Here is an 11,823-nt window from a genome sequence, read left to right on the forward strand (position 1 = left end):
TTCTTTTAATTAAACCCCCTGAGTTTATATTAAATGACAGTAAATTGGATTAAATGAATGTACATCATCAACATCCTCTCATTGAGATAAATTTGCACAAATTAAGACATTTCTACAGCCTTTGTTCTGAGGACCCACTCAAAGACTATATATTGTATATGGCCCCTTTATCCTACAATAAAAGCTTTTGTATTTTCTGATTTTGGGCGAATAAATGGGGTTATTTTGATAAGGTCTTAAATTGTCAACAACAGCCGGTTGATAGAAGTGTGTCCAAAAGTTAGTGGTATTTGCGTCCCCTGCAGGCCCAGTCCTTCTGCAGGCCCAGTCCTTCTGCAGGCCCAGTCCTTCTGCAGGCCCAGTCCTTCTGCAGGCCCAGTCCTTCTGCAGGCCCAGTCCTTCTGCACCCAGTGTCCCTCACTGGTTCCTGTCATCACATTTCTAACAGGAGAGAAACTTAAATTTTTAAATCTAAATTTTATTTGTATTAAAGACAAAAAGGAGGCAAAAAAAAGGCATTTTGTCATAATGCTATTAAATGATGTGAATAATGGCAAGGAACAAAGAGGAAAAAAGGGATGTGACCAAAACAATGTCTTGAAAATGAGATAAGATAACACATATATAACACTATAACACTCTAACTATTAATCCAGGGGGGATATTCACTCAAACTCAAAAAGCTCATAAAGTTTGGACATTATGAGCTTTTGGCTAAAGTGTTATCTGCACCATACAAACAAACGGGTTAATTATTTTTGTATTATGACCCTTTTGTAGACAAAATGCAATGTTTTAAACCATCTACTGAAGACATTTCTATTCACTCATAACTGGCTTTTGTGCAGATCCTGTGCATCGCTTGCAGACATATGGTGACCTTTAATTTTTTTATAATTAACATACTGTCATCGACTACATAGCAACTTTCATTTTTAAAATATATTGTTTGAGGAATGCACGCTTACTGAATGGATTTTCTGCTTTGAATAGCTCATGCGTGAAAATATAGCAATTTTGAATGGTATAATTTCTAATCTGGTAAAAGCCCCCAAAACATCTTCTGACTATCTTGACTCACTGAAAGATATCATTTCAGGGTTCTGGTGGTGGTCTAGACTTTTGGTGTTAAAAACTGTAGAAACATAGTACAGTGGTTCCGTGTGGTTTCCAAACGGTGACGCAGCATAGGAAAGGTAACATGAAACTTGGGCACCCAAAAAAATGTTCTGCCCTGCCACCACACCTAATATTTCCATGAATGAAACATATCATCTACAGTACTGACGACATAAGCAATCTATAATGTATGCAAATAGCAGCAATGCAGGAAATTCACCAGGATAAACTCAATGAATTACGGAAAAGTGTCAATTGTCCCTAAAGCTTTGTGCTGTGGTGGGTGGTGGGTCTATATACTAACATACATATAGACTGACACAAATTGTATCACACTCAGGGTTACAAAAGTATTCTAACGTTCAATACCCTAAAATTTGAAGATGTTTAACTATGTTCGTGCAAAGGATATGTTGAATCAATGTTGAACTTCAACTTGATATTGGAGTACTTTCCCAAAATGAGTCACTCACAAACACACACACACACACACACACGCTCACATGCACGCGTACACACACTGTAGAAAAGGGCCAAGACCAGAATGCATCAGGATGCTTCGTTGGAGGAGCACACCCACTCCACCTGGTTTCTCACTGGGAAACTATTCCCCTCGTTGGATGCCTCCTTTACGGTGAAATCCCAGCTCGCAGCAGCCCTTCCCACTAAAACGCCGTTATCGCAGAATCCCTCCGCCGAACCGAACTCCGACGTCACACTACTGCCGTTGCTCTGGGCGCCGGAGTGTGAGGAGGAGCTCGCAGCTCCATTACTCAAGTCCAAGTTCTCCAGGTCGAAGAAAGCACTGCTCTCCCCGATCCCGAGTCCAAAACTCTCAAACATTTCCATCATCGATGGTGTCGAGGGGTCGCTCGGCAAAGTCTCCTCCTCGATGAGGCTGAGCGTGGGCAAGATGTCCACCAACTCTGCCATTTCCATCGGCTGGATAACCTCACTGAAGCTGGAGGGAAAGTCCTGGACCTCCGACAAGACCAGACCATCATATTCCACTTCGGACTGGCCATCGAGGGCTGGATCTATGACCTGTTGGGTCAAGGTGCTTCCGCATCCTAATTCTGCCTGGTCGAGAGCAGTCAGGTCCATTGTGGATTGGGCGGCGATATCTACTGGGTATCCTCCTTTTGCAACACCCTCCATCAGGACTATAGCTGCCTCTTCAGGGGCCAGCATGATCTCCGCAGCAGAGGAGACCTCGGCGTTGACATTTGTGGGAGTCACAGTGACCAAATTCTCTGAAAGGAGAAGAAAAAAAACGTATCGTAATGCTGTTTCGGATCATTTTCCAAGCCATTTCTAGCCAGCAATAGCATTGTTTTGTCTCGATATAGCAGCCATTACACACAGAAAAGCTTACATAAACCGTAAGAGAGTGTGTTGACTTTTCCAATGCAGTTGAATGTGAGATCTATGTTCACTGGTAGATACCGACAATAAGAAACAACAACAAAAACTAGACAATACAGTATGGAAATTGGGAACCTCCATTCTCCTCATACCTGGAATGGTTCTGAGCGTTTGTAGGCGATGGGGCCAGGCCAACCTGGCGGTGAGACTTTCCTCTTCTTCCTCGGTGTCGGGCCGTGGTGGCGGGTCTCCGCCCATCACCAGGCCTAAGGGCACTGCCCCCACCCACTGCCTGGAACGAACGCACTGGAGGCAGTCCATGATCCAGCGGGAGTCTCGCCACATTGCGTCGAGACGCTGTCCGGGCATGGTCAGAGAGGTCGTTATGGGATAGAACGGCTTGCCAAAACGTACTAGAACCCCTCGTGTGCCATCCCTCGCTGACATGTTGTTACCTGGGAGAGCTGTGTGATGTGGCCCAGACGCTCCCTGGCTTCTTGCACCTCCTTGGTGTCCAAAGCCTCCCGGAGCGCCTGCTGGGCCAGATGGGTGTCCAGCTCCAGCCTCACCCACGCCTGGCAGTACTGCGACACAAAGTCCCGCTCGTAGGTCCAGAAGTGAACTGGTGGTAAGCCGGGGTCAAGAGGGAAAACCAAACAACGTTAACAGCAGATCTGAGGGATAAAAAAAAAAAAATAAAATCCAATACCTGGAAATGTACTAATATAGCATTGGAGGGAAGACCAGCCAAAGAGCCAAACTGACATGGCATACCTAAACGTGACACACCCGAACAAAATGAAGTCCTAATAAATTGTGTAAAAGGGATCAAAGGCCTCGTTAGATACGAAAAGAAACCCTAAATGTGATTAATCTTCAAAAGATCAAAAAGCTCGCCCGGGAGCTCATGGAGCTTCATTTGAGCTAAATTGAAAAAGCCAATCATTTTCATGTGTTTTTAAACTTTCTTTCAGATTTTCTTTTCCAATCTTTTGAAAATGAGCCCCATGTGAGCCCCCCCCCCCCCCCACCACCACCACCATAACATTGATAAGGATAACACACTTTCCTCCCAAAAACATCCAGACCTTATTACGCTGATTTGTTCGGTAGCGTGTTCCATTCATTTAACGACAATATTTTCTGCCTGCTATGTTGTAATTACAAAAAATGTTGTTAATTCCATGACGTTTTAATGACAAATTTACATTTTTTATTTTGATAAAAAGTAATGGATATGTCACTTTGGGATGATATTTGTCAATGGAAAACACAGAAGTGCGGACGAACGGAGATGGAGGTGAATTCGGTGTTTGGAGATGCTGGCTGGCTATGCTGGCTGCATTATTTTGTGTACTTGCAATGGATAGCAAGGAAAATGGGGTGATCATCGCTATGAAACAGGGAAGGCTCAAACGTATACACGCACCCAGCTCAAAGATCTGCAGCGGCATGGTGAGGCCAGGCTCCTTGGTGCCCACCAAAGGCCAGTAGTTGGAGCTGAAGTCCTCACTGGGAGGCAGCAGCAGCAGCATGGACAACTTGTCCCCGAACTGCAGCAGCTCCTGGGTGTACACACCATATTGATACGCCTACCACAGTGGGAGAGAAAGAGGGAGAGGGTATAAAAGGAAAGACATACAGTAGCGGAGCAGATGGGGAGATAAATATTGCGTGCGTTTCACTTGGCGTGAGTGGCTGTTACCCTGTAGAGGGGGATGTTGAGCTTTGTCAAGAGGACCGTGACCGCCGCTCTGAGAGACCTGACAAACTCCGCCAGGCCGCCGCTCTCCGTCAGGCCGTCGTCCTCGTCGCTCAACAGGTTCTGAGCCGTCCCATTGGCCGAACTGAAAACGTGGCTCTGCAGCCATTCCCACTCCTCCCTGCCAGCAGAGTAAATAGAAGCTGAAAGATGCACGTTCTATTTTTTGCTGCTGGGGTTTGTGCCACAGTGACGGCGTGCGGTACCTGGACACGTGGGCGTTGTGGCGCACTCTGGTGTGGCAGAGCAGGTTCGGAAGCCTCTGTGGAACCAGGACCCTGATCTGCTCCACGGAGCTGCACAGCTTGAGGATGCCGATGTACAGACCGGGCTGGGCCCACTGGAGGCTGTGTCTGTGATGCGACAGCTTTTCCTGTCATAATGGAGGGAAACGTGTTGTGCTGGGGCGATTGGGAGATACTATTGGAGAGCTTTTCTGCCTTTTACTTTTGTATAGAATTTTAATGGATGCTTTTATGGGGTTGTACATCCTTGTAAATGGCTCACAGTAAGAATGACACACATGTTTTACTTCCAAACATGGATGTGCTACTTTAGCAAACCTATTCTCTCCTCCTTCAATAAACGTACACATGAACACAGATTCACCTTGAGCTGCTCTGTGAGCGTGTCTATGGCGGTGGGCTCTGGTAGCAGAGGCGTCCTGCTACGGTTCTTTTCCAGGCGGGCAAGGGGCACCCAGTGAAGCGGAGGGTCCGGAGGACTGGGGGGACGGACGCAGAAAGTACAGTGAAAAAGACTCACACACAGAAAAAATTGCCTTCCAGATCCGTTGGGATTTAATTGTTTCAATTTCAGTCAAGTTTCCTTCATTGGTAGTGAATGGATTATGATGTTGTGAGGGCTGTGAAGGGTGAATATGAGATTTTTTTCCTTTTGTGAATCAGTCACAAAAGATGCTTTGCTGGTGCTAACCTGGGAGGTTTGGGGAACTCCCTGACAGTCACCAGTAGAATGTTGCCTTGTCGGTCTTTCAAAGGCTCGTAGTACACCTGGCCCAGGTCCATTGTCCCCAGGGATGACTTAATGGGAGGGCATGGGAGAAAATGAAGAAGAAAAAAATGCAGGGGAAATGGATACATGAGGATTATTCACAAGGGAGTTCCAAAAAGAAAGGAACATTTTGGCTATTTACTGCTCATTGTCAACATGAACACCATACCTGTAGCTGGGCCACAGCCCTGAGGATGTTGTGCCTGTTCTGAATCAGGGAGGAGGGCGAGGAATGAGCAGAGGATAAGGCCTGCTGGAGCCAGGGCACCTGCTGCCATGCACAGGACAACTGTGGGAAATAAGCGTCAGCATAATGATCATGAATTATAATTGTAATGCACATACATGATCATGATTATGATTCAAATTTGAATTATTTTGATCATGCAACAGGTGATAATGAAAATTTTTATTTATCTATGCAAATAGATATGACAGACAGACAGCCAGACAGCCAGCCAGACAGACAGACAGACAGACAGACGGACGGACGGACCAGTGTGAAGCCAGCAGCCAGGCAGGAATCAATATTTCAGTGGTGACTGACCTTGGCGAACCAAAGGAAGTCGTGCGTGATGGAGGTGGAGCAGCACTGGAACTCCACCAGTGGGAGTTGGTCCTCCGCTGTCACCAGAATGTTTTCCTTGTGATAGAACACTGTAGCCATGTAGACGCCCCTTCGAAGATTCATCGCAAAAAGAAAAAAAAAAGATTTTTAATTAATTGAGAATGAGAAACGAGAACAGAAGAACACATTTGACTTTTAAGCCAATGTTGGTTTTAGAAGGTTTGCTACCAAAATGAAACTGCCTGGACCAAATGCTCAAATCCATTACAATCTGATTCATGCGAGTTACAATAACCTCCCGCTAGAACGGAAAATATGAAATAAGAAGATATTCAAATTCAAATGTATAAAATATTTCAATAGTGCGATTTCCATAATCGCACCACACTGACCTACTTGAAAATATGCCCTTTTTTTTCAAACTTCTATTTATACAAGAAAAGTCAGTTGAGTATACTCTGATTCACATTCTTTACAATGCAAACACAGCATTCCATGCAGTAGGCACAGAGAAGAACCTCCCCCTAGGCAGCCAGGATTAAGTGCTTTGCTCAAGGGTACTTCATCAGTAACAGAAAGTGTGTCTGTGTGTGTGTGTGTGTGTGTGTGTGTGTGTGTGTGTGTGGGGAGGATGTCACCCACGTTCAACCTTCTCTGAGGAATTCAATCGCCAAACCCCCGAGAGAGCGAGAGAGAGAAAGAGAGAGTGAGAGAGAGCTCTACCTCTGCAGGAGACGAACAAACTTGGTGGCTGACTGAAACAGTTGTTTGATGCCTCGAGACATGGAGAGACGCTTGCTGGGGCTCAGGGGCTTGGAGCTCTCTGTTGAGGAAAAAGGGGGAGAAGAGGGAGACGGGGGGGGAGAGGGTGAGGATCTATTGATCAGACAAAGTATCTGCTTGTGTGAGATCATTCGATTTTTGTGGGGGAAAATTTGATGCGGATTTTAAAAAGGGTAAAACTTGTCCTGGGCCTAAACAGGAAACAAGGTGAAATCATATCAGAAATAACTTGATCCAAAAAAATAGAGTCACCTATGCAATATCCCCTGTAATCTGGCTCTCTGATCTGCTCCAGCAAGTTCCCCACCAGGCCCTCCTGGTTTCTGATCTGCGACTTCACACCGATGCACTCTCTCCAGCCTGCAGGACAAGCAATTGAAAAAAAAAAATAACGTAATGCGTCACTGCCTTTTTCATCTACTCAGGGAAAACCACTCACACATCAAGTTCTCTTTCCCAGACAAGTCTTGAGTGCTGCAAGTTGCACATAGTGGTGATTAGTGGGAAAGAGCCTTTCCCCGGGAAAAAAGATCTGTCTGCTGCGACTGAATGGCTAGGGTGTCTAAATATCTTCTCTTTCATTGAATCCCTCTGCTTTATAACCTAATTGCACTATCTAGCTACTACTTTGCCAGTCATTATATTTTGCTCTATTGTGCTAAGCTGCACTGAAACCTCAGTTATTATAGTGTAGAAGGATAGAACATTATGACATGCAACAACGATTATTGAGGAAAAATTGACCTCAAGGATGTGGCCTGATGAGACACAAAGATAACTCTACTTCTCAATTATTTTGTGTTAAGATCCCACTTTTTTACACATCAAAGCTACAGTGGGATGTCGGCCCTGTGAGACGGGCAGAAAGACAGAACGGAGAGTTCTCAGGCTCGCTCCACATTCACCAAAGGCTGCAGTTAGGTATACTCACTGGAAGGGGCAGCACTGACTGGAGTGGAGCACTGCGCCGGCCCCCATCCCTTCACATTGTAGGCGCTCACTCGCACAAAGTAATGCACTCCCTGCGTTTGGGCAAGCGTCACACCGCCAGATTATTACTGAGCATTAACCTTAAAAACAGCCCACTCCAGGGCTGAGGCATCACACACAGCAATCATTATGTATTAATCTTTTAAAGTGAACAAGTTCAGCAAGCTAAGTGCCACCTATGAGAGGTTATGGCTTGGTACAGGAATTGTTTGGGCACAGTGTGTATGTGTGTGTGTGCGTGTGTCTGTGTGTGTGTGTGTGTGTGTGTGTGTGTGTGTGTGTGTGTGTGTGTGTGTGTATGTGAGTGTGTTTGTGTCTGTGTGTGTGTGTAAGTGTAAGTGACTTTGATGATAAAGTTAAGAAGTGGGTATTGTTGAGGATTTTCAGATGGATTTTTGTATGGAGGAATCATATTTCATCCTTCAGTATCTCGACTAAATACTAGAGTACATAGTACAGAGCCTCATCAGCCATCACAAATAAAATTTGTTTTTACTAAATGTGTTATAAAGGGAGATATAATTTGTGCAGGTTGGTGGTTCAAAAGGCCTAGTTGATGAATCAGGTCATTATACTTTACTGGCTTGGACAGCTGAAATTTGAGCTCAGTGACACGTGACTTGTATTTAGGAGTCTCCCCCTAAAGTTTTAATGTACTCAATTTTGTTGGAGCCAGTGATAATATGGTAGAAACCAACCAACGATTTAAGCAACCAATCAAAATTACGTTTGGGACAGAGGAAGGAAAAGGTGAAAATACACAGGTGTAAAAAAGGAGGTGCAACCTGAGACGGCGATGAAAATGTGTATTCTGGAGTGTTGAAATGGGACGTGTTTGTCTTTTATGTAATGGGTGGCACCCCAGCGGTGCTTCCTCAGAAAATTACTTTGAGGAATCAGCTTAGAGACTCTAGGTATGGATTTAGTGTGGTTAGGTGAGTCTGGCGCTGTTCGTTGCATATGATTGCAAATGACTGTAAAAGCGTCTTGTCAATTTGCTTCAGGCTCACAAGTGCAAGCTGTACGGGCCTTGTGGTTTTTTTATGGTCAAAATATCGAGAGAAAATACATTCTCATGAGAACGGCTGTAGCAGGGAACAGCAGGTGTCTGTTTTTCTCCATTTCCTGATGTGTGCTACTCAGGGACTGCCGTCATTATGTGCGTGCGTCAGAGACTGCAAAAATCTGCAAATGTCGGTTAAGTGTGCGCTCTCTATCTACAGGATTGTGGTGAGGATAAGATCATGGCTAGGCCAAGTGTAAAGGTTGTGCACGTATTGGGGTAGGGTTGAATGCTAGGATTTGTTTGTGTGTGTGTGTGTGTGTGTGTGTGTGTGTGTGTGTGTGTGTGTGTGTGTGTGTGTGTGTGTGTGTGTGTGTGTGTGTGTGTGTGTGTGTGTGTGTGAGTGTACGTGTCACTGGTTGCCTTACGGTCATTAGTCCTGTGATGCTATGAGACGGGCTCTTGGTCTCTGTAACTTGGACCGAGCCAAGGATGCGCTTGAAGCTGGCCGAGGTGCTCCATTCCACTGTGGCGAGAAGACAATTGCGCTGATAGATTATTCCCTGGCTTTGCTTTAAACTCTGCCGAGAAGACAAAGGCTCTAGATGTTTATAGTTTTGTGTTCTCGGCGTACCTTGGCCTAATCTGTCTTTGTTTGAGAAGTATAACATGAATGCACAGTGGACTGAACAGTCTGCATGTTACATATTTAATTGCGGATCAAATGGTATAAATGGTAAAAAATGTGTTTTTGTACCACGGCCCACCTCTATAGCGCGTGACCAGTCCTGCAGGACCGCTCTCCGGTTCTCTGATTGCTACGAACAGGGAGGATGTGCTGGTCACCAGTAAGGACACATGGCTTGGGGGGCCAGGGAGATCTTAATAGACAACAGAGTAAAGGATTTTGATTTAGAGAAAGACAGGGACAGAACAAGCATATACTGCATTTGTAAAAGAAGCCCCATATGACACCTGAAAGTTGTTTTTTAAATGTTAATTCTTGAAAGAATCCAGATTTTTTTTACATGGAAATGGGCAGATAGGGAAGTGTAGAGGACCCAAACTCTAACAAGTTTAAAGTATCATTGTCCTGCCTAAAATTGGGGCGGAAAAAAAGAGTAATATTCTACACTCACACGCGCATCAATTAACACACATATTCTTCTCATTATATCATTAACCTCAGGGTTGGGCCCCATTAGTAATGGGTTTCTTCAGTCTCAACACACATTAGTCAAGACATCCTCGCATACATTCTAGTCCGGTTCCCCAAGCAACCCAAAGTGAAAATACATTTAGTCTTGTCTCCTGCTCACAAAAAAATAAGAATAAACTTTCACAGTTCTCCCCAAGGATACAGGCCAGTGACCCTCAGATGGGTTCCCAAGCTGCATTTTCACAGAGTGCATATCTGCACATGACCCGTGGGGGCTGACCTGTGCTGTGGAAGTTCTCCCTCATGCGGCAGTACAGCTGCTGCCGGAGGCTCCAGAGGCAGAGCTGTCTCTGGGTGTCAGCCCGGGCCTGTGGCCCCGCGCCCGCCCTCCTCACCAGCTCCTCCTTCCTCTCCTCCACACGCCTACCCGCCAGCACCACCAGGGCATCCAGCTTCAGGGCCCATTCCGTCGGACGACACACTGGGGGGGGAAAGAGAAGGAGAGAGAGACAGACAGAGGTAAAAACAGAAGAAAGAAAATAAGGAAGGAGACGAAACAAGATCCATTTAATATTGTTTCACAAATAATAAAGGAACACTTCACACTGCAGCGTGTTTACACTCATCCACTCCCATTTAAATAAAGACATTAAGAACTTATTGATATTAAAATCCTGTTTGCGCTACAGTTTATGTTTAGTAATAATGACTTTTTGTCCTCTTTGAGGACACTTACAAATGGGATTGTGTCGCGCTCCGGCTTTGGTCAGGACGTGGAGCAGAGGGTAATTGTGGGTAAGGGCGGCCACGTCCAGAGGGACCAGGCCCTGGTCGCTCACCCTGTTCACCCCTTTTTCCTTGTCTATCTCCTTGTCCTTCTCCCTCCTCTCCCCCCGGTCCCACAGCGCTCCTACACCTCCGCCCAGTCCTCCTCGTCCTCCTCCTCCTGCTCCTCCCCAGCTGGTGTGATCCTTGGACAGCAGGCTTTGCACCGCCAGAGTGTCCTCGTTTTCCACGGCCTCCCACAGGGTCTTGTACTGATAGTATGCACGGGTGGAGGGAAAGAAGGCCAGAGATAGAGAGAGGTTTATATTTAAAAAGGTTTGTTGTAAGAGGCGGAGCAGAGGGAGCTGCGGTGCAAAGAGACAGACAGTGGACAAGACAGTAATGCAGGACACATAAATTTAATCATGAATGTGGGGCCATTTGCCCACGGGGGCAATGGATTCATAGTGACGTCGGGATGACAATGAAATGCAAGACAAGGATTCAACGCGGCTGAAAATGGCAAGGGAAAACATCTTACGGTCAGTGCCGCCTTGCATGGGTGTTTGGCGGCGTCTGGCTCTCTGGCGACGGAGGCGTCTCCTCCCCTCAGTCGAACCGACAAGTTCCTGTAGATGCGCTTTGGCGAGACGGGACCCAGAGAGCGGCGGCGCTGGAGCGGGTTCTGCATCGATACTGACATGACCCACAGTACAGAGGAGGAGAGGAGAGGAGAGGAGGGGGAGGAGAGGAGAAGAAGGGGAAAGCAACAGGAGAAAAGGCAAGAGAGAGAGAGGACTGAACAGCGGAGAAGAAGCAGAGGAGTGACGGATGGAAGACAGCAAAGAGAGAGAGGGAATGAAGGGGGAAAGAGAAGGAGTACTGTGAGGCTTGAGGTGATGGGATGATGGGAAGGGGATGAACGATTGTTAGTCCATAGAAAGAAAGATGGGGACCCCCACACTATGAGCCATATGACAGGCCGAAGAGATGAGGACAGTGGCACACGAAACAGAGATGGGACTTCGGGGGGATGAGGAGAGTATGAGCATAAGGGGAAGTCATTCGAAAACCTAGAATGAATTGTGGTGGGGAGAAAAGAAGAAGAGGAAGAAGAAAAGAAGGACAAAAAAAAACCATCCTGAGTACAGTATATACAGTGAGCCAAGTACAGTGGAGGTAATTCCCTATCGAGCTGGTTTTGGGTGGGGGCTGAGCAGAGCAGTGTTCTGGTGTGGGCGGATAAATGGATGAAAGTCTACATGGCTGCAACAACGGCAGATGAAAAATGCACC

The 11,823-nt window shown here is 46.1% G+C and overlaps 1 protein-coding gene across 1 annotated transcript; it reads right to left on the minus strand.

The window, feature by feature from the left end:
- Positions 1 to 457: 457 nt before the first annotated feature.
- LOC307237263 (ankyrin repeat and fibronectin type-III domain-containing protein 1) lies at positions 458 to 11,432 on the minus strand. Its single transcript, XM_080009966.1, has 18 exons — positions 11,070 to 11,432; positions 10,500 to 10,800; positions 10,044 to 10,244; positions 9,372 to 9,485; positions 9,033 to 9,130; positions 7,543 to 7,633; positions 6,864 to 6,971; positions 6,552 to 6,651; positions 5,808 to 5,937; positions 5,430 to 5,549; positions 5,183 to 5,289; positions 4,856 to 4,970; positions 4,453 to 4,619; positions 4,190 to 4,367; positions 3,914 to 4,076; positions 2,940 to 3,106; positions 2,637 to 2,841; positions 458 to 2,372 (listed from the first exon to the last, which is right to left on the minus strand). The coding sequence occupies exons 1-18, from the start codon at positions 11,229 to 11,231 to the stop codon at positions 1,669 to 1,671; spliced, it is 3,231 nt and encodes a 1,076-aa protein (XP_079866092.1). The 5' UTR covers positions 11,232 to 11,432; the 3' UTR covers positions 458 to 1,668.
- Between the last annotated feature and the right edge of the window lie 391 nt (positions 11,433 to 11,823).

The sequence above is a fragment of the Zeus faber genome (assembly GCF_960531495.2).
Source record: "Zeus faber genome assembly, chromosome: 11".
NCBI classification, from domain to species: domain Eukaryota; kingdom Metazoa; phylum Chordata; class Actinopteri; order Zeiformes; family Zeidae; genus Zeus; species Zeus faber.